The sequence below is a fragment of the Chiloscyllium plagiosum genome, unplaced genomic scaffold (assembly GCF_037043375.1).
Source record: "Chiloscyllium plagiosum isolate Xiang-an unplaced genomic scaffold, Cpla_swu_hap1 HiC_scaffold_10, whole genome shotgun sequence".
Classification (NCBI taxonomy): Eukaryota; Metazoa; Chordata; class Chondrichthyes; order Orectolobiformes; family Hemiscylliidae; genus Chiloscyllium; species Chiloscyllium plagiosum.
Genome location: NW_028270148.1, coordinates 30,991,569 through 31,019,346, shown reverse-complemented (window position 1 = coordinate 31,019,346; position 27,778 = coordinate 30,991,569). Strand labels below are relative to the sequence as shown.

At 43.1% G+C, this 27,778-nt stretch overlaps 2 protein-coding genes across 2 annotated transcripts in view; one reads left to right on the top strand and one right to left on the bottom strand.

Moving 5' to 3' along the window:
- The window catches only part of LOC122552709 (ALK tyrosine kinase receptor-like), a 1,076,775-nt gene that overhangs the window by 66,689 nt on the left and 982,308 nt on the right, over positions 1–27,778 (bottom strand). The window contains exon 22 of the mRNA XM_087991243.1: positions 1,124–1,188. Within this exon, the coding sequence (XP_087847369.1) occupies positions 1,124–1,188 (65 nt within the window). The remainder of the gene's footprint in view (positions 1–1,123; positions 1,189–27,778) is intronic.
- The window catches only part of LOC122552711 (CAP-Gly domain-containing linker protein 4-like), a 433,681-nt gene that overhangs the window by 364,133 nt on the left and 41,770 nt on the right, over positions 1–27,778 (top strand). The gene's annotated exons all lie outside the window — the stretch shown is intronic.

Below are 27,778 nucleotides of genomic sequence, written 5' to 3'. Positions count from 1 at the left end.
ATTACAGTCTGCTGCTGCAGGTAACCCATAGAACCTTATAGATGGCCAAATTTGAGATTCAGCACAACTGTGTACTCAGTCCATGGACTAAATGTTGAATGCAATCAACAATTTTGTAGCCACTTGCAAAACCTCCTGTCTTGTCTAACCTGTTCTTATAGCCTCAGTGTTTATGTGGCTGGTCCAGTTTCTGTCAATGTTAACCCCTATGATATTGATTGTTGGGGGGATTCAACATTAGCAATGCTGTTGAATATCAAGGGGAGATGGCTAGATTCTCTTTGATTGGAGATGGTCATTGCCTTTCACTGTATGAAATGAACATTACTTGTCACATGTCGAAACAGGTGAAGGGCTTGAGCCCGAAACATTGATTCTCCTGCTCCTCGGATGCTGACTGACCTGCTGTGCTTTTCCACAACCACACTCTAGAATCTGATCTCCAGCATCTGCAGTCCTCACTTTCTCCTAGTTACTTGTCACATATCAGCCCAAACCTGAATCAGAAAAGATTGCTCTGTTCCTGTCTGGGAGATTATCCCACCATCAAGAACAGATGGACAACAGATGACCAGTCTCAGCAGCACCACTGGGATTGCGTGGTGACTACTGGGACTGCAACCAGTCCCCCTTGAGGCTCAGAGTGGGTAAGAGGGATACAGTTTCACCAGGGGATGGCCCTGAACTTGAACACAGGGAGACCCTGCCCTGTTCCTCAAGCCCTTACAGAATTTTTCATTTCTTCTTAAATATACCTTTTGGTGGCCGGCAGCCTAGATCTGTTGAAGCCTCAAAATGACATTCAAAGCTGTAAGGATTGGTGGGCTTGAATTTATCCACCTTAACACAACTACCTTCAAGAAGGGACTTCTTTGCAAGCTATTTAAAGTGTGTTAGCTCTGAAGCAGTAACCTCTTAGAACTGCTAACATCACGGATCATCCTGTTCACTTAGGGAGAAGAAGTACTTGAGTGGTATTGATCATGGTTTTGTGCTGGGATTGGGTTGAGAAGAAAGGGATGAGAAGAGAAAAGAGGGAAATACAATGGAAAGTTATTTCTTCTAATGCTGCTCGGCAAGGAATCTTACTGTTTCCTCTGATAATTTGTTAAAATGTTCTTACCTAATTATCAGGGCCTCCATCAAGAAATCCAACTCGTCCTGTTCCGAACACACCTCAGGCAAAGTCTATAAAAACAGAAAAGATCGGAGAAAGTGACCTTTACCAAATGTATTTACCATACATTTCTCTAAAGGACATTGTGTCACAGTGTAAGGACATCATCCGACATTGAAAATGTACTAAAAAACTGAAATAAAAACAGACAACCACAAAATCATTCAGTAGGTCAGTCTGCATCTGTGAAGTAAAAATAGGAGTTAACTTTTCAGGTTAATGACTCTTTATCAGATCCATCACTGAGCTGCCGAGAATCTGCAGATTTTTTGTTTTTATTTTCAGAGATCAATTCTTGAGTGTACTGGAAAATGAGTGACTAAAGTGACTATCTGAGCTGTTGTGAAGCAGAATTAGCTGCCATTTGCATGTCTCTCATCTGTGACATTCTCCAGTGTTAAAAGCTACTAGAATTATTGCCTTGGGGACAGTGGCACATTGCCACTTAACAGCGTCTTTTAAACCTTGTTAATTCTAACATAATCCCAACTTGTTTGCAAGAAATTGTTGACAGTGGAACAGCTTTCTTTTGTTTAATTTACATTAAACTGTGGCTGCCTGTGAAACAAGTGGATTCAGATACTGGCATGATCATCTTAATGGAGAGTTACAATATCATCTGCAATCCTTCCCTGATGTTGAGTGTGATCCATGCAAGTTATGCATGTCTGTTTTAATTTTACTGACAAGATGGAAAGGTGTGGAAGATACAAGAGCCAACAATCATCCCACTGGGTGGAGCTCTTTACTGACAGTAGGATACATAGCACCTTATTAATTAGCTAACTGTCTATGGTGGCAGTATTGGAACCTAGATTTTTCAGTTTCCCATAATCCCAGCTACCCTGATGGAACTGAAGTTTCATGATTTTCATCTCTGATCATAGCTTAACCTCCAACTAATTTAAGTAGTTTTGATAGACTTCTTGGTCTCAATGAGAGAGATTCCACAATAGAGACATTTGTGAGTGTTCAACCTATCGAGGTGTGGATGGACAGTCCTGGAATCCTTGAATGATTTAAAGGCCTTCTGTAAAGTGAACTTTAAGATAGCATAACCTAATTGTACGCTTTTGGTTGCAAATGAATCCCCAAAAGAAGCCATGTGACTTTCATTCATTTCGTAAGTCTCATTGTGCGATTCTAATATTGGCCTGAATTATGCGGGCCATCGCAAGAACTGTGGCAGAATCTTGTGAGAAGTCCGGTGAGGCTGATCTCGATGTCAAGAGCAACCTGCTATGTCTTTTAAGTATGTGTTGAGGCAAGCTTCTCACAAGGAGCAGCCAATTTCCTATTAAGGGGGATTATTGCTTATTAATTACCTTAGTAACTGCAGATCTCACCTTGCAGCTTCCCAGTCTACCACCCGCCGCAAGCAAAATAGCCCTTGAGGATTCTCAACATGGAAGTCAGATCAGATACCTGATGACTTCAGCTCACTGGTTGCTCCAAAGAACGCCCTGTTTGAGCACTGGGCACCAATATCTCAAGGCATGCTCCATGGGCAGGGACCACATGCATCCCACATCCACAGATAATCACATTCAACACTATTAGCCACTAAGAACCATCCTGGCACATCTCTGAGATCCTTAGAGCAAGCTTTTGTATTTCAATGCTGCACCTCAGGCTAAACCTGCAACTGTCCTTCTAATGCTATAGCAAGGATGCTGTGTGCTCCTAGTTCATGGAATGGATAAGGCCGTATCTCTGGCCTGTTCACTTACTGTCCTAGCACTCACTCATCCCTGCCTTGCCTTTGTGTGCTTCCTGGAGGACTGGTAGGTGAGGCTATGTCACCAGACCCTGGCAGTCTAATCTGAGCTTGCCATCCAAGCCAATGCCATCTCCAAATTCGGAAGGAATGGCCAGCTGTTGCTTAAGAAGGTTTTTGTGACATTTTAGAACATAGTAGTACAATACAGCACAGAACAGGCCCTTCGGCCCTCGATGTTGTGCCGACCTGTGAACTATTCTCAGCTCGTCTCCCTACACTATCCCATCATCATCCATGTGCTTATCCAAGATTTAAATCTCCCTAATGTGGCTGAGTTGACTACATTGGCAGGTAGGGCATTCCATGTCCTTCCCACTCTCTGAGTAAAGAACCTGCCTCTGACATCTGTCTTAAATCTATCACCCCTCAATTTGTATTTATGCCCTCTCGTACAAGCTGACGTCATCATTCTAGGAAAAAGACTTTCACTGTCTACCCTATCTAATCCTCTGATCATCTTGTATGTCTCTATCAAATTCCCTCTTAGCCTTCTTCTTTCCAGTAAGAACAGACCCAAGTCTCTCAGCCTTTCCTCATAAGACCTTCTCTCCAGACCAGGCAACATCCTGGTAAATCTCCTCTGCACCTCTTTCAATGCTTCCACATCCTTCCCGAAATATGGGGACCAGAACTATACACAATATTCCAAATGTCGCTGCACTAGCGTTTTATATAGTTGCAGCATGATATTGCGGTTCCGGAACTCAATCCCTCTATGAATGAAACCTAACACACCGTATGCCTTCTTAACAGCATTGTCAACCTGGGTGGCAACTTTCAGGGATCTATGTACATGGACAGTTTGTATAAGGGGGCATAACTACAAATTGAGGGATGATAGATTTAAGACAGATGTCAGAGGCAGGTTCTTTACTCAGAGAGTGGAAAGGACATGGAATGTCCTACCTGCCAACATAGTCAACTCAGCCACATTAGGGAGATTTAAATCTTGGATAAGCACATGGATGAGCACATGTAGAGATCCGTCTGCACACCACACTACCAAGAATCTTCCCATTGACCGAGTACTCTGCCTTCCTGTTATTCTTCCCATAGAGCATCACCTCACATTTAGATTAGATTAAATTAGATTCCCTACAGTGTGGAAACAGGCCCTTCGGCCCAACCAGTCCACACCGACTCTCCAAAGAGTAACCCACCCAGACCCATTTCCCTCTGACTAATGCACCTAACACTATGGGCAATTTATCATGGCCAATTCACCTGACCTGCACATCTTTGGACTGTGGGAGGAAGTCAGAGCACCTGGAGGAAATCCACGTAGATACAGGGAGAATGTGCAAACTCCACATAAACAGTCGCCCAAGGCTTGAATCGAACCTGGGACCCTGGTGCTGTGAAGCAGCAGTGCTAACCACTGAACCACTGTGCTGCCCCATGTGCATTTAGCTGCATTGAACTTCATTTGCCACTTCTCAGCCCAATTCTGCAGTTTATCCAAGTCCCCCTGCAACCTATAACATTCTTCCAAACTGTCCACTACTCCACCAACTTTAGTGTCGTCTGCAAATTTACTAACCCATCCATCTATGCCTGCGCCTAAGTCATTTATAAAAATGACAAACAGCAGTGGTCCCAAAACAGATCCTTGTGGCACGCTACTAGTAACCGGACTCCAGGCTGAATATTTTCCATCAACCACCACTCGCTGCCTTCTTTCAGAAAGCCAATTTCTAATCCAAACTGCTAAATCACCCTCAATTCCATACTTCTGCATTTTCTCCAACAGCCTACCATGTGGAACCTTATCAAAGGCTTTACTGAAGCCCATGTATGCTACATCAACTGCCCTACCCTCATCTACATGCTTGGTCACCTTCTCAAAAAACTCAATGAGGTTTGTGAGACATGACCTGCCCTTGATGAAACCATGTTTACTACTTGAAATCAAATTGTTGCTTGCTAGATGATTATAAATTGTACCTCTTATAATCCTTTCCAAAGCTTTTCCTACAACAGAAGGCTCACTGGTCTATAATTACCTGGGTCATCTCTACTGCCCTTCTTGAACAAGGGCACAACATTTGCAATCCTCCAGTCCTCTGGTACTAAATCTGTAGACAATGACGACTCAAATATCAAAGCCAAAGGGTCTGCTATCTCCTCCCTAACTTCCCAGGGAATCCTTGGATAAATCCCATCTGGCTCAGGAGACTTGTCTACTTTCACTCCTTCTAGAATTTATAACATCTGTTCATAACTAACCTCAATCCTTTCTAGTCCAAAATCTCATAACTCATTCTTCTCCTCTCCAATATTCTCCTTTTCCTGAGTGAAAACCGATGAGAAATGCTCGTTTAGCACCTCTCCGATCTCCATAGGGTCCACATTCAACTTCCCACTTCTGTCTTTGACTGGCCCTATTCCTACTCTAGTCATCCTTTTATTCTTCACATACCTATAGAAAGCTTTAGGATTCTCCTTTATTCTATTTGCTAAAGACTGCTCGTGTCCTCTCTTTGCTCTTCTTACCTCTCTCTTTAAATCCTTCCTAGCTGATCTGTAACTCTCCATCACCTCACCTGAAACCATCTTGCCTTATCAACACATAAGCCTCCTTCTCCTGCTTAACAAGAGATGCAATTTCTGTAGTAAACCATGGTTCCCTTACCTTATCACTTCCTCCCTGCCTGACAGGGCCATGCAATATCTGTTCCTTAAACCAACTCCACATTTCCATTGCATTTTGCTATCCCATTCTATGTATCCTAATTTTTGCCTAATCACATTATAATTACTCTTGCCCCATCGATAACCCTTGACCGTGGCATGTACCTATCCCTTTCCATCGCTAAACTAAACTTAACTGAATTATAATCATGCTCTCCAAAGTGCTCACCTACAACTAAAGCAAACACCTGGCCTGGTTCATTACCAAGCACCAGGTCCAATGTGGCCTTCCCTCTTGTTGGCCCTTCCACATACTGCGTTAGGAAACCCTCCTGTACACTGACCCATCCGACATATTAGAGTTATAGCATTTTTTTTAGATTAGATTAAATTACTTACAGTGTGGAAACAGGCCCTTCGGCCCAACAAGTCCACACCGACCCGCCGAAGCGCAACCCACCCAGACCCATTCCCCTACATTTACCCCTTACCTAACACTACGGGCAATTTAGCATGGCCAATTCACCGGATCTGCACATTTTTGGACAGTGGGAGGAAACCGGAGCACCCGGAGGAAACCCACGCAGACCCGGGGAGAATGTGCAAACTCCACACAGTCAGTCGCCCGAGGCGGGAATTGAACCCGGGTCTCTGGCGCTGTGAGGCAGCAGTGCTAACCACTGTGCCACCATGCCACCCAACATGCCAGTCGATGTTGGGAAGTTAAAGTCTCCCATGATGATCAGCCTGTTCCTTTCACTCCTGCCCAGAATTATTTTGCCTATCCTCTCTTCCACCTCCCGGGAACTCTCCGGAGGCCTATAAAAACTCCAAGCAGTGTGACCTCTCCTCTTCTGTTTCTAACCTCAGCCCACACTACCTCAGTAGACGAGTCCTCATCAAAAGTTCTTTCAGCCACCGTCATACTATCCTTGACTAACAATTTTCTGCTGTGCCAGGCTAAGTACCATACTCTATCACTGCTCCTGCATCCACCTTCCACCAAGGCTCATGCTCTATCCATTGTCTAACTGACTACTGCCTGCAACATCTTCCGTCACCCACTCTCAGGACTCCTCCACCTTCCCACTCCACCAATCCCACAGGCCCTTTCTACAGCTACTTCATTGCTTCAGACACCATGGCTAATAGCTGTGTCAATCTCTTTCATTTCATTCAATTCATCCCTAAATCTCATTATGTAAAAAGATAGCTAATAGCAGGGCACAGAGAACCTGAATGGGTTGAAGGGTGCCTGACATTGTGCTCCTCACCCCAGATGAAGAGAAGATCCGGGCCATGACAAGAGCTCCTGCAGGGCTGCACGTCCCACTAACTGAGTTGGTACCACATTTCATTCCACCACAGCTCTCACAGTAACCCTCTGACAGTGTCATCCATTGAGCTACCACTGGTGGCCATGTGGTCTTCCCTCTCTTTTGTGTTGTGGGTGTTGCCAGTGTATCTACCACCTGTGTGGTGAAATGATCAACATCCTTTGATCCCCTCTTCTTGAAATCTGTGGTCAAGGGAATTGAGGTTTCAATGGAGCAACGGCAATGCTTTCTCCAGCAGTGCAGATAATCACACCTTGGTGGGAATGTCAGGCTGAGAGGGCATGGGACCACAATCAGCTCCACAGCCCCAGGGTGCTGGCACTCGGAGAGCTGGCAGAGACCATGCTGATCTCCAGGCAGGGAAGGATCTGCAATGCTGGCTATTTGAGTATAGGAGTTGGGGTTATGTTGAGGTTGTACAGGACATTGCCTCTTCTAGAATACAGCGTCCAGTTCTGGTCGCCCAGATATAAGAAGGATATTATTAATCTGGACAGCATTCAGAAGAGATTTACCAGGATGTTGCCAGGTATGGAAGGTTTGAGTTATAAAGAAAGGCCGGAGAGGCTGGTACTTTTCTCACTGGAGTGTAGGATGTTGAGAGGTGACCTGATAGAAGTTTATAAAATAATGAGAGGTATAGATAGAGTTGATGATAGTTGACTTTTCCCTCAGAGGGGGAATTTCAAGACTTGGAGCCACATTTTTAAGGTAAGAGGAGAGAGATCTAAAAAAGACATAAGAGGCAATTGTTTTACACAGGCAATGGTTCACGTGTGGAATGAACTTACTGAGGAAATGGGTGGATGAGGGTACAATTATAATGTTTAAAAGACATTTGGATAGATACATGAATTGGAGGCATATTGGCCAGGTGCAGGCAGGTGGGACTAGTTTAGTTTAGGATTTGGTTCAGCATGGACTGGTTGGACTGAAGGGTCTGTTTCCATGCTGTATGACTCAATGACTCTATCAGGGATTTAATTCATATGCACAATGAGGAACAGAGAAGCAGACAGCTATGTGAGACACCAAAGCCATCATTGTGCAGATGCTGCAGCAGTGCAGGTATGCATGTAACTGCCCGGCTACCTCCTTGGACAGGTTGGCAGTTGCGATGGAGAGTCAGTTCTAGCATCCTCAGAGGCTTCTGGAGATATGCGCGAACCTACACTCCATCGGCCCCTCCACTGGTGCTCAGGACTGATGGCGTGGCAAGAGAGGGATGGGGAAACCTGACACACACTTCAGCTGCCTCTTTGTCTCAGGGATATAATGGAGGAGGCACTCAGCTGGAGGCAGAACCACAAAATCAGGCCCTTGAGAAATCTCTTCTCAGGACACTCGTGCGTCTGAGCCTGCAACCTTCACCCTGCCTGCCTCTCCTCTGGCCTTTGACGTTCATGCCTTGCATCTGACAGGAAGACCCTCAGCAAGTTTGATACGTCCAGACACAAGTGACCCCAGAATCACCTGACCAAACCTCCCAGGCTAATGTGCTCCACTCCCTCAGCTCTGGCTGCAAAACCATGGAGTACACTATGATGCAGTAGGAGGGAGAAGAAGAAAGCTTACAGAGGGCACTTTGGTGGTACTGGTGACAATGCAGTAGTTTTACAAATGGCATTGCTTTGACCTTTCAGCTGGTTATTTGTCTCTCTGTGTAGCTCCAAATGTAATTGTTCTAACACGAAGCATAAATTCATGGCCAGACAATGTACCACAGCTTAATGTCTCTAGTGAGAATCTGCAACATCTGATTGCAAGAGAAACAAGGTGCATAGTTGGCATTGAATGCTGGTGACACTTCTGGCCTACATTGTACAAAATCCCTATTCATTCACAGCCTCTGTGTCCAAAAATATTGAGGAGAACCAAAAGCATAAGAGATGCTCCCAATGTTGAGATTTGCCTCGCTGGACTTCTCATCTAACTCCTCTGCAAATCTCGCCACAGCCCACACTCATATTGCTCAGACTCCCACAAGATTCTGGTTCATGATGACAGGGGAGATGATATTATTGCTCTGCTATTCATCCAGAAACACAGCTAATGATCTGGGACCCAGGTTCGAATTCTGTCACAGCAGTTTGGATTTGATAATAATAAAGGATATCTTGAATTAAGAATCTATTGATTGTCAGAAAAACCCATTTGGCTCACTGATGTCATTCAGGGAAGGAAAACTGCCATCCTCACCTGGTCTGACCTACATGTGATTCCAGGCCCACTGCAATGTGATTGGCTCTCAACTGGCCTCTGAAATGGCCTAGCAAGCCACTTAGTTGTAACAATCTTATGAGGTCTCAACGAAGAAATGAAACTGGAGGGTCTGTCTGGCACCCATCCAGGCACTGGAAAAGACAATGATAGAAATGGTCATAGTCACGTCTCAAACAACACCATCACCATCCCTGGCACCCTATCCCACTGGTAGGACAGAGCCAGTAGAGGTGGGAGATGTATTCAACATTGGATCTCATGAAGTCTCATGGCTCCAGATTAAACATGGGCAAAGAGACCTCTTGCCGATTATCACTTAATGTCCACCATTGGCTGATGAATTAGTACTTCTCCATGTTGAACGACACTTGGAGGAAGCACTGAGTGTAGCAAGGACAGTGAATGTACTCAGAGTGGGAAATGTTAATATCCATCACCAGGAATGGCTCAGCAGCAGTACTACTGATCAAGCTGGTCGGGTCCTAGGGGATATAGCTGCTAGACCGAGTCTGTGGCAGCTGGTGAGGGAGCCAATAAGGGAAAAACATACTTGGCCTCATCCTTGCCAATCTGCCAGCTGCAGATGCACCTGGCCATGACAGTATCGGTAAGAGTGACCATCGCACAGTTCTTGTGGAAATAAAGTCTCACCTTCACATTGAGAATGCCCCCCATGAGGATGTGTGGCATTAACACCGTGCTAAGTGGAACAGACTTTGAACAGATCTAGCAATTCAAGACTGAGAAACCAATAGGTTCTGTGTGTCATAAGCAGCAGCAGAATTGTACCCATACAACCTGTCACCTCATGGCCTGGTATATCCCCCAATCAACCATTACCATCAAACCAGGATATCAGCCCTGGTTCAATGGAGAGTGCAGGAGGGCATGCCAGGAGTAGCACCATGCATACCTGAAAATGATGTGTTATCTTAGTGAAGCCACGAAACAGGGCTACTTGCATGCCAAAAACACATCAGATCTAAGCTCTGTGATCCTGCCACATCCAGTCCTGAATGGAGGTGGACAATTAAATGACTTACTGGAGGAGGAGGCTCCACAAATATCCCTATCCACAATGATGAAAGAGCCCAACACAAATTGCAAAAGATAAGGCTGAAGCTTTTGCAATCATCTTCAGCCAGAAGTGCCGAGTGGATGATCCATCTCAGCCTCTTTCAGTGGACCCAGCATCACGGAACCTGTCTTCAGCCAATTCGATTCACTCCATGCAATATCAAGAAACGGTTGGAGTCACTGGATAGTGCAAAGGCTATGGGCTCTGACAACATCCCATAAATAGTACTGAACATTTGTGCTCCAGAACTTGCCACTCACTGAGCCGAACTCTTCCGATACAACTTCAATATGGGACCAACATGATAATGTGGAAAGTTGCACAAGTATGTCCTGTACAGAAAAGGTAGGACAAATCCAGTCTGGACAATTACTGCTCTATCTGTCCACTCTTGATCATCGAGAAAGTGATGGAAGGTGCCATCAACAGTTCTATCAAACAGTATTTGCTCAGTAATAACCTGCTCAGTGATGCCCAGTTTGGGTTCTAACAGTGCCACTCAGCTCTTGACCTCATTACAGCATTGGTTCAAACATGGACAAAAGAGCTGAATTCCAGAGGTGAGGTGAGAGTGACAGCCATTGATATCAAGGCTACATTTCACTGAGTGTGGCACCAGGAAGCCCCAGCAAAACTTAAACCAATGACAATCGGGGGCAAACTCTCCACAGGTTGAAGTCATACCTTGCACATAGGAAGATTATTGGGGTTATTGGAGATCAGTCATCTCAGCTCCAGGACATCTCTTTTGGAGTTTCTCATGGTCACATCTTCGGCCCAACCATCTTCAGCTGCTTCAATGACCTTCCCTCCATCATAAGGTCAGGAGTGAGGATGTTGGCCAATGATTGCACAATGTTCAGCACCATTCACGACTCCTCACATACAGAAGTAGTCCAAGTTCAAATGCAACAAGATCTGGACAATATCGAGGTTTGGGCTGACAAGTGGCAAGTAACATTTGTGCCACACAAACACCAGGCAATGACTATTTCCTGTTCCCTGGATGCTGCCTGACCTGCTGTGCTTTTCCAGCAACACATTTTCAGCTCTGATCTCTAGCATCTGCAGACCTCACTACTCCTCAATGACTATCACCAACAAGAGACAATCTAACCACCACTCCTGACATTTAGTGGTGTTACTGTCACTGAATCCTGTATTATCACCATCCTTGGGGTTACCATTAACCCCAGAAACTCGAATGAACTCACCATGTAAATGTAGAGGTTACAAGATTAGGTAAGAAGCTTGGAATACTCCAACGAGTTACCCGCCTCCTGACTCACCAAAGCCTATCCACCATCTATCCAAGCCTATCCAAGGCACAAGTCAGGAGTCTGATGGAATACTCCCCACTTGCCTGGATGGGTGCAGCTCCAACAACACTCAAGAAGCTTGACACTATCCAGGACAAATCACCACATCCATAAACATTCACTTCCTCCACTGCTGGACCTCAGTAACAGCAGTGTGTACAATCTACAAAATATGCTGCAGAAATTCACCAAACATATTTTGACAGCACGATCCAAACCCATGACCACTTCACTCTAGAAAGGTAAGGGTAAAAGACACATGGGTACCCAACCCCTGCAAATTCCCTTCCAAGCAACTCACCATTCTGACTTGGAGTGATATCGCCTTTCCTTCATTGTCACTGGGTCAAAATCCTGGAATCCCTAATGACATCATAGGTTAGCCTATAATGCATGGACTGCAGCAGTTCAAGGAAACAGTTCACCACCATTTTCTCAAGGGCAACTTGGAATGGTCAAGAAATGCTGGCCAGCCATCAACGCTCATGTTCCACAAATGATTTTTTAAAAAATTACAACTCCATCTACATCAGAAATATAAGTAATTAGCAAAAAGGAACAGGGGAAAACATTGCTGATAGTTCCATTGCTGCCAAGAGGCAGAAAACAAAAGCCGACAAAATGGCAGCTTGCATGCACATGGCAAGTTGTGATCCCGAAGGTGGAAGAATATGGTCTACCGAGGAAGATTCCTGTGCAGCTGGGAAGAGTTGGGAGGCTGGGGTGTGAATTGTGCCCCTTCCAATTTGCATCCTGAACTCTGTCATCAGCACCTGGGACATTATTATTACAACAGGCTGCAATGTTAGGTTATGAAGAAGAAACTCACGCTGTTATGGTTTACAACCACTGCTGCTTTCTATATTTTATCCAACATTGTCATTTTCTAAACTCTTTATTGCAGGGAAATGAGGGAATGTCTCATGAAAAACAATTCAATTTCTGCCAAAACAAATGAATTTTGGATAATAACTACAATGTGATTTTGAAAGGCAATATCAGTGTGGCCATTATGGAAATTGAGCAGCCCAGAGTCAACGCTGTTTACAAATGTCGCAGTAAATTCCAGCATTAAACCTCCACTCAAAATCTAATGGGAACAACTTTTATAACCATCAAATAAAACAAATGAGCTTATAAAATAAAAACAGTTTGGTTTCTCTCTGCAACACCAATGTAAACAAAAGCATAATCAGAAGCTTTTTTGTTTTAATCAGCAGTTTATTTTAAGTAGCACCTTTCATAATGTTTTCAAGCAAAATTAATTATTTTATGTAAATTCAATGAACACACTATTCACGGATAATGATATTGACTGAATGTTTTCATCCAACTCTCCTCTTGAATATATAAGCTTAAAGCCTCTGAGTGCATGTTATCAAAAATAAATGGATGGGAAAATTGCCATTTTCCAAAATATGCTGAAAACAAGAAGCATTCTGGTTACCAACAATACTAAAATTCCTTTGCTAAATGATGGCTCTAATAATGTTAATATACTCTGATATATTGAGCAAATAACCATTCTGTGAACAAAGTGATGTCCCAATGCTAACTGACTAGCTGCACTTTGATCCTGTCTGAATTCATGGACAGCAGTATCCACTGCCTGGAATTGAAATACATGGCAAAAAAAGTCAGATTCTTCCTGTCAAGAAAAAAAATCTGACTTGTCCCTTTGGGTTTAAATAGCAAGTTCTGAATCTCACTAATGAATGACAGCTAGCTTATTTCCATGCAGTTGCATCTCATTATCGGGGGCGAGGGGGGGAGTGCAATGACTCAATGGCTCCTCAAATCTCAGTCTGGAGGGTAAAAATGGCCAGCCTTGTAGGTCAAGTGCAACAGGGGATGACAGTATGTCAGCGAGTCTGCTGTGGAGACCTCAGTTCAGGAGGGAACCAGGTTTCCCTGTAGTGAGACATAGAACATAGAACGTAGGACAATACAGCACAGAACAGGCCCTTCGGCCCACGATGTTGTGCCGAACATTTGTCTTAGCTTAAGCACCTATCCATGTACCTATCTAATTGCCGCTTAACAAAAGGAGGGATTGAGTATGGTGGAAATAGATTGGAAATCACTTAGTGGTGATTCATGTGTAGGAGAGGTGGTAAGGTGTGCCCTGTGAATGAGCAGCAAGTTCAGAGAGCAGAAAGAATTTGTGGCTTGGGAGGATGAGGTGGGTGAGAGCCATTGTTTGGGCATGATGGATACAGTTGCTTCCATGAGCCTTGGTGAGGTGAGTGCGTAGTTCCAAAGTCCAAGTGAATAGTGTCCTTGTGAGCGTGAGCTAGCAGAGTGCAGGAGCTCATTGACCTTCTCCCTGCTGTGTGTTAACTTTCATCTGGGACACTGCACTCACCTGGGCTGCTATCTCAGCCCAAACTGGCTAGGTCTGGAGGCATGATCCCCTTCCTGTTCCGGTCAACAGGAAGGAGCATTGCGCTCCTTTCCAGGAGCCTGTCCATCAGCAGCTCACGGATGAAGCACGGAGTGAACTTGCCTTTTGGGCCCATTTCCTTCTGGTTAACAGTGCAGGAGCACAGTGTGAAGGGCAGTTCCTGGTTTGCAGTGTCTGAAACAGTGTGGAGCTAGAGTTTAAATATGACAACAGTGGTGTGAACAGCATAATGTCCCAGTAGTGGTGAGCTTTACTTCTCCGTCATTCCATGAGATGGGTGCTGGTGAGGCCAGTCACATGGCTCCTGAACTGAAGAACAGGACGCTGTATGTCAAAGGTTGTCATGAGCAGTGACAAGATTGGTCATCATGTAGCTCACTAAAAAAATTCACTTGGCCAAAAAAATAAGAAACTTCAGCCCTGTGAGTTTGAACACCTTCATGTATGCATGGGTTAGTATCAGTGCTGCTGAGGGACCTGTTGGGCTAGGGAAGGGCTGGAAGGGAATGGTGGAAGAAAGTGCGGTTTGGTGTAAGAAACTCCTTGTCAAAGTCGCTGTTTTGAAGTGCTAGATGTATCAGCTAAAGCAAGAAGGTAGTCTTTTCAATAATTGTCAATACACTCTCTGCCATAATGAGGCCTTGGCAAACATGTGTGTGGTTCACACACTGGGAGGGACTTTCATTTCTGACAGTCAGGTGGAAGTGGACTGAAAAGCAAGAGGTATTTCTGCTCGGAGGGACTGCATGTTTTCTCACTGATTATGTTCAGTGAAGCTCATTACCTGTTCGGGTGTAGGTAAAATGCTACGTTTTAGGGATGGACAGACAGAACATTCTGCTCCTTCCCTGGACTTTGCAATCTTCAGTATCCAGGTGCTACATTTAAAAGGCACATGCCAGGGAGCACTTCACTTTCCATAACCCCGGAGCATCACTCTGTCTCAGCTGCTCATGCCCCTACAGCCCAGGAGATGTCAGACACTGAGCCAAAAATCAGCTGCAGTCTTTAGTGATGTCTTCTAGGAGGTTCCTCCTGCAGCTAGTTCAGAAAACAAGGGAAGTTCTTTTCCCAAATGGATAATAATAAGAGGTCATCCCAGCTGAAGAAGGCAGCCTGGACATACTGGCTGAAGAGAACCTGCCACAAGTGGATAATGCTTCATGCCCCTGTCTTTTTGAGCTAGGATTATAAAGTTGCCACGGCTGATAGCTGTCACACAGGAAGTTGGATTCCAGGCATCTGCATCGGAAGCATCATATGTGATCAAAGTCAGCCACTTGACTGAAACTAGCAATGTAGCACACTGCTTGCATCACAGTGGCACAGTCTGTCACACATCTGCCTGTTTTCAAATTCAAGCATAAAATAACCTACAACAATCAGCTGCTCATACACCATCAAATCACTGACTTTTCATTAGAACTAGGAGAACATACACATCAGATACAAAAACAGAAATTGCCAGAAAAGTTCAGCAGGTCTGGCAGCACCTGTGGAGAGAAATCAGTTAAAACTTCAGATCCAGTGACACAGCTAATGACTATCCAAAAGCTTGCACAGAACAGTATAGGACACATCCAGGAGGATTTGACCATTTGAGTCTGAGCCCCTAGCCCATGCATCCCTGCTCCCCAGTCAAGTTTGCAGGTGTCAGTTACTGTGGCTACCTCACCTGGACAGACCTGTTGACCTGGTCAGGCTTCACCTCTTACACTATAAGTCTTTAATGATAACAAGCCACACCACATATAACTGAGACGTTCTCTGAGCTGTTCAACGTGGAGAGGCTTCACTCCAACACTGTATATGTTCTGTGCAAAGAGACAGCTTGCTGTTTTGCCAGGTTAGTGAGGCAGTTCTTAATTACCGGGGTTTGGAAGAAGCAGTCTACCTCACCAGCTGCACGTTTGTGAACATGTGATCCCTGTTTCTTGCGCCCATGAACATAGCTCCGGTTGGCTGGAGTATTCATGATAAGCCAAACAGCCTGAAACTTCCTAAGAATTTAATCAAACTTTAACCCATTGTTGGGAAACTGAAATTTTACCTCCTGCCCAAATAAGTTTCCTCTTACTGTTCCTTTAAAAGCTCTAGGCATGCCCTAAACATTCCACCCAGTGTCTGAGTCTGATGCAAGTTTGGATAGGTTACGTTATATGACCAATTCCATGGCTTTTTGTGGAATGGGAAGGTGCAAAATCCCCTCCATCCTCTTCCAGCAGAGGTTAAAATTGATAACTGGAGTTAAATATAACTGGGTCTTGTTTCCATTCCTAGCTGATCTAGCTCATGCCATTAGTGTGCTCAACATCTTGCAGATTTTTAGGGCTTGAACATCAGTACCTTTTCTTATTGTGAAGATCCCAATCCTGGTCTCATCTGACATCAGTTCAAACTAAGAGTGTGAACCCTCATTCATTTCTTTGCCTTACTTAGCGACACTGAATATCACTACATTGCTGACACCTCTGACTGATCAAATGAAAGCAACAATAAATAAAATGTGCTTTAACTTGCTGATTCTGTCCAGGTCTGTTTCCTTTAAAATCAACCATAATGACATTTAACTGAATCTGACTTGAGACTGAAAGAAAATGAAATTATAGATATCAGTGAGGCTTTCAGTTTGTTGCCCTCCAAAATGTTGTATCATGAAAATATAATAGAGCAGATTTTCCAATCAGAAAGTTCAGTGACATTGATAGGGAAAGGATAGAGAGAGACTGAAAATTTTGGCTCAGATTCACATCACTGCATTTACATCATTCTAGTGTGAGAGGTAATTTTCTGTCTTGTCTTTAAGAGTGGCCGAGAAAAGTCGTAACCACTTTTACGTTCTATTATCCACAGAAACAAAGCCTAGTTTAACTATCAGCTCAGTTCGGTCAGGATTGGGCTGATCACTCACTTTGCCCATCTATTCAGGGCTTCATAATCAATAGAGGTCAAAACATTTAAAGCTTTTATTCAGATTTTAATTTACAGATTTACAGTGCATCATAAATATAAGCTTCTGTTATTACCTTTTATTGACATTCAGGAGACAGAAATATGTTTTGGTTAAACAACACACATTGGCTCAGTTAGCCCTGATGTGCATCTACGCTGCAAGACTCACCATCTCCCCATACATCAAGGATCAATTCTATGAGATACTTGTTGCTGGCCTTAATACAATTCCCAACAATTAGGGAATGTAGCTTTGAAGTGACCTCAATGTGAGGGTGGGGCAACATCTACACAGCTTGGCTAATGTGCAGAGGGCATCAGGGAATCGGCAAGATGAATGAAAAAAAATGTTACTGAAGTTACCATGGAGTTTGTGTGTGACAAACAGCTACTTCATAAGCAAGAGTCAAAAATGTAGTGCTGGAAAAGCACAGCCAGTCAGGCAGCATCTGAGGAGCAGGGGAGTCGACAATTCAAGCTCTTCCTCAGGAATGTGGGGAATTTCAAAAGCAAGCATGCTACCACGAGTCCAGGACAAATTCTGGTGCCACTAACACCAGCTAGATTTCATTATCTTTAAACATATCGCCTCAGTTGGGTTCTCATTACTCACAGCTATCATAGCATTGACCATGTGACACTCAGCACTCCCTGATATGTAGCAAGCTTCATCAAGAAAGCTGAAAGTCAATTCAAGGGCAAAGGTTAACCTCAGATCCACATTTGCTGTACTACTGATCCAGAAAGGACCCAGGATTCTTCAACAGCCTCAAACTGACACTCTCAGGTACCAAAGCACACAACCAGATATGGTGTCAAAGTGGAGCCTCTGCATTCACTGCCCATGGAGAAAAGAGATCAGCGAAATGCTGACTGGTCTGAGGCTTGTTGGGCGGAAATGGGGCCAGTTACTGCAAACCAAGACCACAGCTCTCGTGAACTACAAGCAAATCTCCGGCAAACAAAATCCAGATGCTAGGCGAAACTGAGGACTGCAGACGCTGGAGATCAGAGTCTAGATTAGAGTAGTGCTGGAAAAGCACAGCAGGTCAGGCAGCATCCGAGGAGCAGGAAATCGACGTTTCGGGCAAAAGCCCTTCATCAGGAATTCCTGATGTCATCTCGAGTGATGTGCGCTGTTCGCTGCAATTCTCTTGTACCTGCAGCTGTCAGAAAATCAGGTCAATTATTGCTGTGTCAGTCCTGCAGAAACACTGAGATTGATAGCTGAACTGACATTATCACTGACACCAGAGGCTACAGTTTACTTAGAGCAAAGCGAACAAAGACCTTTCCCGTAACATTAAACAAGCCGACGCCTTAGTCATTGTTGCAGTCACCACTGACTCCTTCGCTTTTGACTATTTTAGCATTTCACACGTCTTGCCGGACAAATCTCTCCCAGCAGCAGAGACAAACGCGATTGTGGAAATCCGGCAGCAGCACCAGCTTTTCAACTTGTAACAATGTCAGATGGAATGCCATCATTTCCTGAGGCTTTGCCACTGTTCATGAAGAAGCGGGATTGCCAATCCACCGTAGTGGAAAACCCACAAGCTATTTACCTTTTTGCCAGTGGCAAAGCCTCAGGAAATGATGGCATTCCATCTGACATTGTTACAAGTTGAAAAGCTGGTACTGCTGTCGGATTTCCACAAACGCTGCTGCTGGGAGAGATTTGTCCGGCAAGACGTGTGTAATGCTAAAATAGTCAAAAGTGAAGGAGTCAGTAGTGACTGCAACAATTACTAAGGCGTCAGCTTGTTTAATGTTACGGGAAAGGTCTTTGTTCGCTTTGCTCTAAGTAAACTGTAGCCTCTGGTGTCAGTGATAATGTCAGTTCAGCTATCAATCTCAGTGTTTCTGCAGGACTGACACAGCAATAATTGACCTGATTTTCTGACAGCTGCAGGTACAAGAGAACTGCAGCGAACAGCGCACATCACTAGACATTGACTTCACAGACCTCACCAAGATTTTTGATCGTACAGCGGAGGCAAACTCTTTAAATGTTTGCAGAAAACAGACAATCTGCCTGGAGTCCTGAGCGTCATTTCTTCTTGCCTCAAAAGCATACACAGTTCTGTCAGTTGCAATGGACACATGCCTTCAGGCTCCGGAGGGGTGGGGAGAGGGTCAAGCAGGGCTGTATGCAGGCACCAATTCTCTTCGGCATATTTTCCTTTACGTTATCACTCTATGATTTTGAACACTCAGATGACGGTGTCTACCCGCATGTGAGAGGTGATAACAAGTTGTTCAACTTAGCGAGACAGCACATTAAGGTTAAAGTGCTTTTTGTGACGCATTTGAGCCATCAAACGTTTACAGTTGTACCATGGAGAAAAATATGACACAGAGAGTTGGATGTAGCCTTGGCTTGTCCCACCATTCTAGTTCCTGAACTGCTGATGAAGCCCCACTGGTATCCCAACTGAAACTCACTTGCAGCACTCTGTAGAATGGTTCGTTCAGGCCTGCAAGGAGTTTGGGCAAAGAATCAACGTCAGAATGATTGACTTTAAGGGCCAGGATGTAGATATTCCACCTTTCTCCAACACTGACAACCACGCTGCAGTCCTTCACATAGCTCAGATCAACAGTTACCAGCAACCTGACCCTTGTTGCCGACATTAGCAGCAGGATTTATGAGGTTGCAGCCGCCTTGTTAAAATTGAGTCAAGACAAACAGCAAACTGCCTGAAAATACAAAGCTGCATAATAGAAGACTGTATTCTGAGCACTCTCCTTTATAGTGGCAAAACATGAACAAGCTTGGCAAGGTAAACATCTTCCATCTCTGCTGCCATTATCGAATATGGGCATCTCCTGGCAGGACACAGCACGCTTTCCCTTGAGTCAGCATGTCTCTGTTGGCTGGGTCATGTAGCTGAAGGGGGTAACATCTACACCCCCTAAGACATGATCTATGGTGAGGTTGCTTTGGCACAAGAGCAATGAATTACCTGTGCTTGGATGACAAGAACATCTGGAAGCTAGCCTTCAAGATAACTGGAATTTGAGTTGATATTTGGGAATTCTTACTGCTTGAGACAAGCAGTCAGGAAGTTCATGGAAAAGGAAGAAAAAAGAACTGAAGAGATAGTGGGAAAAGGAGGCAGCCAGAAGGTACAAAACAATCAGTAGGTCAACACCGTTCATCTGCACCAGCTGTAGGAATTGCCATTTTTGATCGGCCTCTATGGGCACAACAGACAACGTTCACTGCAGTACAGAGTGGCATTCTGGGCACAGTCTGTCATCTTCATCATATCAATAAAAGAAACATAGCAGAGTTTTCTTTCTGCTTGTTTCAACCAGAATTGGGCTGATCACTCACTTTGTCCATTAATAGAGAACTTCACAATCATAGAACGTAGAACATAGAAGCAAGAATTCAATACAACTCTGGAATTAAGAGTCTCATAATGGCCACAAACCCATTGTCAATTGTCAGAAAGATTCATCTGGTTCACTAATGTCCATTAGGAAAGGAAACTGCCATCCTTCCCTGGTCTAACCTGCATGTGACTCCAGATCCACAGCAATATGGTTGACTCTTAACTGGCCTCTGGGCAAATAGGAATGGGCAATAAATGCTGTCCTCGCTGGCAACACCCTCATCCCATTAATGAATAATTTAAAAAAAGTAGGACATTCCACCCTTTGAGCTTGCTTGGCCATTCAATAATACCATGTCTGATCATCCAACTCAGCACTCTGTTCCCATTTTCTCCCCATACCCTTTGAACTCGTTAGCTCCAACAGCCATGTCTGACTTCTTCTTGAAAACTTTCAATGTTTTGGCCTCAACCACTTTCTATGGTAGAGAATTTCACAGGCTCACTCCTCTCTGAGTGAAGGAATTTCACCAAATTTCAGTCTTACCCTGTACCCACAACCTTGACTCCCAGTTCTAACAAACATTAGCCTAGGGCACTGGAATCCTAGTCCAGTCATATTATCACCATGCTACTGCCTCCCCTAATCAATAGAGCTCAAAGGGTTTAAAGGCATTTATCCATTTCATTTTCCAGATTTGAAGCGTATCATCTGTTATTAAATGTTACTGCCATTTATTTGGGAAAATTGTTTTGATTAAAAAGTTAGAGATTCTTTTATTCATTCTCTTAACTGTACTTAATATTTGTGTCAAGCATGAAGTATCTAACTAGAAGATGGATCTTTCTCTGACTGGTGAAAAAATTGCACTGGCTTCAACACTGACAGCACCTGTCAGCCAAGTATCAGTCCCTATAGATCAGGGATATTCACTAAAAAATTACCGAGACCCAGCTGTGAAATTGCAACTTTAATCAAGCCTCAAGTAGAATTTTAAAGATTACAGACTTACAGATTCATAGCAACTTATTTCTCAAATAGATGTTTAGGAGCAGAAAATGCAAAAAAAAAACTGATAAAAGATAAACCAATTAGATGCTGATATGGTGGGACCTAGATACGGATCTAATTTTTGTCGGAAGGGAACGGGGCAGGACAGGCTAAACATTGCAAATTGACAGAGCAAGTGAAACACAAAGATAGACTGATCTGTTTAAGTGTCTCTGTTTTTTAAACTTAAAAAAAAGGCTTAAAGTTCCTGTCAGCTGGGCTGCTTTGATTGCTACATCATCTGGTGTAGCTTAGAAAAAACATTACAACCCATTCCACAATTTCTCTAGATTCTTTTATTGACATTTCCCGAGGGATGTTAGTATATATTGGCCAGGATTTCTGGCTGAATTTCAAATGATTGCATTTTCTCACCAGGGACTTTGATTTCAATATTTGATTTTCAGTGTAATGGATTAGCTGCCTTTGATGTGCCTACTGAATAGAAACTTGTTTGTTTTTGAACCAGATCACCCACCTGAGGAGATTTGAAAGTTGTGAATAGATTTCTTGAATAGGAGTGCGTATGAGATGGAACCTTTGGAGGCTCCTGCTTTCATCTCCACGTGAGGTCTTCCTAGATTGAACATTGGGAATTCTCATTGCTATGAAGTTTGCATGGAATCATGGGAAATGAAGGGACATGAGTTGGTGTGGAGATGGCAATGGGTGAAGGGATGTGAAGGTGTATTTGTAAGGACATATATTGGTGTGGAGAGAAGATAGGAGTGGGTGGATGGTGAGAGGGTGTAAGGGAATGAAAGAGCATACCAAAGGGGTGGAAAGGATGAGTAGTAGAGGGCCTGAGAACTCTGATACAACTGGGCTGGACTCACAGATAACTGAGACTAAACAGCCAACTTTGGCACACATCCCTGCGTGTGGCTGTATTACCATTTGCTTTTAGGGTCAGTAAACCTAACTTTTGTCCTGGCGTGACAATGGAACTCAAGCAGCTCCTTAAACTATGGCCAAGGCAGGAAAATCTACTCATAAGTGTTCAGTAACTACTAACACCCTGGACCCTGCTGCTCACTACCTCTCACATTCATCAGTCTTCTTTTTTGTCCCTTCCTTCACTGACCCTACCACTTCCTTGTCTGAACCTCTGCCACTTAACCTCTCGCTTCCACAACACTTTGTTCCCACAATCTCAGCAAGGGCTGTGTGAGGGCTCAGGAAAGGGGCAGTAAAAGGAAGAAAGCAAACAAGGGAGTGAGAGGACTTGCGAGTGGGAAGTGATGGGAAGAGAAATGGTGAGCGGGAGAGGCAGCGAGTTGTGTATTAAGCAGAGTTATTAGAGAGAGAGCAATAATATTTCCTTTAACAGTCAGATCAAAAACTTGCTAATTTGCGATGCAGTCTGAACAAAAAAGTGCCAGTTACAATAACATTTTATAGGCAAATCAGATTAGAAACAGAAGTAAAGTAAGCTGAAGATTAATTGGTTGAGAGAGATAAAATAAACAGAAAAGAAATAGAGACAAGATTGGATGACAGATGATATATTAGCAGTGCTGGTAGAAAGAAGAATGAAGTGAAACAAACCTGAATATGATGAAATCAAAATGAAAGTGAAGAAGAGAAATTGTACAATGGGATGTCCGATGAGGTATTAGAGTTAGACAAAGTCACAAAGTCACAGGGGAGTTATCCACTGTAAGGTGAAATCTTTGACAGAAAGATAAAAATAACAACAGACCATAGGTGAATAAAAAGACAAAGAGGGTAAAATATTATTTTAGAGGGATGCAGTGACAAAGAAATAGGATATATACGTAAATTATATGAAGTTTCCAATTGAGGGAATCTTCAAGGCATAGAGGGAACTGATAGATGAAACATTATATCAGAGATAAACATTGATGAGTACAGGAAAATCTCCAGGCATAGATGAAGTAACAATGGAACATCTGAAAGACCTTGGAAACACAGAATTAGAAATTATAACAAAAAAATTGTGATCAAATATATATATGAATGGCTACATTCCAAGTGACTCAAGACATTTATTATTCATTGTTACGTCAAAAATCTGAAGCAATACAATGCAAGCATTTTAGAACTATTAGCTTAATGGGCCATCACATTAAACGGCTCTTGAAAATCCGAATAGAAAGGAATATTAACACACTTAAAGGATAGATTGGTGAAACACAGGCAGAAACTTATGGATGTCTGAATTACATTGGCTATGGTGAGAAATGTGGCAGAATCACAAAAGAAGTCCAGTGAGACCTGTCTTGACATTGGAAACAACCCGTTGCATCTTTTAGCTCAGCTCCACATTTTAAGGTGAGTTTCTCGCCAGATGGTGCAGAGTTGCCTCTTAAGGAGGATTGTTATTTGTTAACAACCTTATTAACAGCATCCATGTCTTGCCTTGCATTACCTTTTTGAGCACTGCCCCCTCAGCCAGAGATACCAGACTCACAAAGCTGCTGTACTGCCATATTGTTTAGCCTCGACACAAAGCCAGAAAGCTTATCTTAGTTGTCACCAGTCCTCAGTCAAGACAAGGGAGATCGTCTTCGGTAAAGGGGTTCCAGCACAGTAAAGCAAGGGCAGCTCTGACACTAGTCCACAGTATTTGGTTGAGGACATTACAAGGAGGCACTCCTGCAGTGATGTCTTCGGCCTGAGATGATTGACGTCCACCAATCCCAACTATTTTGCTTTCTGTGAAATATCAGGCCATCCAACCAACAGAAGGTATTCCTCTTGATTCCTAGTTTTGTACAAGCTCCTTGGTACCATTTTCGGTCAAATGCTATCTTGATGTCAAGGGTACTCACTCTCACCTCACCTCTGGAGTTCAGCTCTTTTCTCTAGGTTTGGACCAAGGCTGTAATGAAGTCAGGAGTCAAATGGCCCTTACAGAACCCAAACTGAGTATCAGTGAGTATGTTATTACTGAGGACAGCAACTTCATGCTGTTCTATGTATTTGAATCACAAACCAGATGCCGGAATGGCATTTCCAAAAAAACTTTTGTGGATCATCACATTTTAATGTTTCCCTTTCTGTTTGTGTGCACTCATCAAAAATTGTTGTTTAATTCCCATATAAATAGCACTGATAACCACTCACTTTTATTGCTATAGCAAAACTGAGCCCTTTACCTACTGATTCCACAGAAAATTGCCTGAAAGGGAAATGTTTGCATGAGTTCAGCAAAATCAGAAGAGCTAAAAATGAAAGCGAGGGATATAAAAAAGAACTATTACAATATAGATTTTCAAGAAAAGTGATAGCTAAGTGATTCATTACATCAGGGGCTGAAAGCCAAGTTAAAATTAATGGTGCAAATTTATTTTGAAGCATCAAACGGACATTTCATAATTGATGACAAATGGCGAATGAAAGAATTCCAGGGAGATCAATGGTCACCAGAAATGGACTGTCTGCATCCATTATATGACTCCATTTATATCTGTTAGCCGGCATAACTCCCTGTTAGTGATCAGCTTTGAACTGATTAAAATCTATGCCATCTGATTTAAGGATGCCAAGCAATGTATAGTAGCATTGCCAGTGGATGTTGGAGTAATTACCTCCCATCAATATTTTGCCACTGATGCCTTCCGGCATGAACTAATTTGCAGTATCAGCCAATATGCTAACCGCATATAATCATTCATTTGTAGAGTCTCTTCTATTATTTTCAGGAGCTCTGTAAGCACTAATGAGTCACTTTCTGGAAGGGGAGTGTTTTGATACACACAGAGACCAAAGAAAAGCTCAAAGGCTTCAGAAAGAAAGCCAGCGATCAAATGTCACTCTTCAAACTTTGTTCCACTGAACCAATGAAAAGCAATATAACTCAATATTAATTAACTGGCAATTCAAATAAAAAATAAAATGCCATTTTAATTTATTGATATAACAAAGACACGGCTCATGTGGTTATAAGTACTTCCCACACAAATGTGGGACTGTGTGTAATCTCTCAAAGTACGCATGATCTCTCACTACTTACTCTATGTACGATGCATATTGTCCTTGGTCACCTGCTGCCAGGCATAGTCTTGGAAAGGGTTACTTCATTACTGTAAGAAGAGTAATCTTCCTCATATCCATCCAGTGGCACATTATTTCCAATTTTCAGCATCCACAGCGTGTAGATTTTGTAATAGCACGTACCTTCACAGTTAATGAATGGGGATTTGGGGCACTGCACTAATTCAACATGTGAGCACACATTCCATCTTGGATTTTTTTGTCAGTCCTTTCCTTCTTGTAAAGGTCGCAACAATTATGTACTATGATCTGGGGTTTATAATTCTGAAGAGAACTACAAAATAATACTGCATAATGTCAACAATGATCACACATTAGTATAATTAAAAGAACAAAAGGTTATTGAAATAATGCACTCATGGTTACTTTCAGTTCTTGAGTTGTATTCACCAGAAACTATATTTTATCCATTGTGCCTGGACTTAGTTGCCATCAAAAAAGGCTCATGTTAACAAACCGTTTCTCGCACACAAGACATAAAAGTCCTGATGATACACAATTCCCAGAGACTTCCTTCACCAACCCGAAATTCTGAAAAAGGAGCAATAGGTCTTGTCCAATCTACATCCATTGTTTTTTTCTAATTCCACACTCTGCTCTTCCCAACTGTATAACACAAATAGTAACACAGTTTCTGCTCCAAAAACTCATCTTAATTTACATGCTTACATCACAGCTTGGTGCTTGAACTTGTAACCTTCTGGTCCAGAGGTGAGTCTGTCCACAACTGAATAAAATTAACACAAATGTGAAAGAGATCATCGGTGACTCATTACTTTGATTTTCTTTCTATCACAATCTGTGACAGCTCCTTCGCTGTTAGGTTTCTTGCTGTAGACAGTCATTTATGACATTTGTTCAGCCATTTTACAGACCATTGTGTGTCAGTAAAATAAATAATTGGTCATAGTCTGCAAAAGACAGAGGCATCTCTCTCCATTACAGAGACACACAATTAGTTACAGATCATTTGAGGAGAAGCACTCCACAAGCATAGAGAAGACAGAGCTTTCTCCAGCTGGAATGGGAGCTGAACCCATACCATTGGCATGATTCTCCATGGTGCATTAACCATCTAATCAGCAGAGCTACCCAAGTGATAAGACTTCACACAGGCACGTTGCACTGGAGTGATTTTATGTGTAAAGCTCTCTTAAAATGTTGGCATACGAAGAGTATCAGAAGGAAGTTGCCACCTCAATCCATGTCATGCCTGAGCAGCTTCTAAGAAAGACGTGAACAAGATGTAAGAATATGACATTGTTCAGCAGATTTCATAAAGACCACATTTTGGACACTACCTGTAGGACCATCTGGAGTATGGCTGCGATGTGTAGTTTAAAGAGACTGACATTTTCTCCTTCATTGATCACACTATATCTGCCTGTGGCCAGGTGTTATCTTCGGGAGGAAGTGATCATCCTCACTTCCAACTCGTTGCGCTTGATTTCAAATTTCTAGCATCCTCAAATTTTGCTTTTGTGATGCAGATAACGTACAGGGTTTTCGAGCACTGCATTGGTTCAACACTTGCCACCTTATTTCTTTTTTCTGCCTGCAGACTTATTTTGTCAGCTTCTTTTTTCTCTAACAAAGGCTGCAACAATGGTTGGCCCCAAACAGTCAGCGAAAGGCTGCAGGCCTGTGGCAGGAGCACAGAGTCAGAAAAACTCCGGGCTCCACAAACCCGAATTGAGAGAAAGTGAGCTGGAGAGTTGGATTTTCATTCCGGAGGTGGGTGGATGTTCACAGAAGTCAGACCCATCACATTTAGCATTTGGTGGCAGCCACAAGGACTTCCAGGTGTAGCTCAGCCCAAGGAAAATGCCCACCCTGGGACTTTGACACTTTGTCCTGTCTGTAAACCACAGTGAAGGAGAAAATCATCCCTCACCCCTTCACAGCCCCTCAACTCACCCATCTGTGCCAACACATATGATCTTATGTCCACTCCTGTAACTCATGGCAATTTGGATAGCCACTTTTCAGATGTAACTAAAAAAGTATTGGTCAGCATACAGTGCAAAATTTATTGATTTATTGTAACAAAACTACATTATGACACAGACTGTTCAGCTCACACTAACCCCAGCTCTGTCTCCTATAGGTTCCTTCTTTGTTTTGACTTAATCAAGTATAAATGCCTTCAGACTCATTTATAACACCTTCCCCCAAATCTTTTCACCTCATAACGACTAAACTGTTCTACACTTACCAATATCCAATCTCTGCCAATCTGGAGGTTTCACAATTCTCCAATACTGTGTTTTCTTCAGATTCAAAAGAATGGTTGTTTGTTGGGTAGCAGTTTTTTTGACTTGGACTATCTTCCAGATGATCTGAGGTTTATAGCTTTCTCAAAAAGCCAAAAGGTCTTTAAATTCATATGTTCCTTAAGGGAGGGGTTTTAGAGCTGTCTGTTTATCCTAATAGATGTTGGTATAATCCTGGCTTTGGTGGGTAAG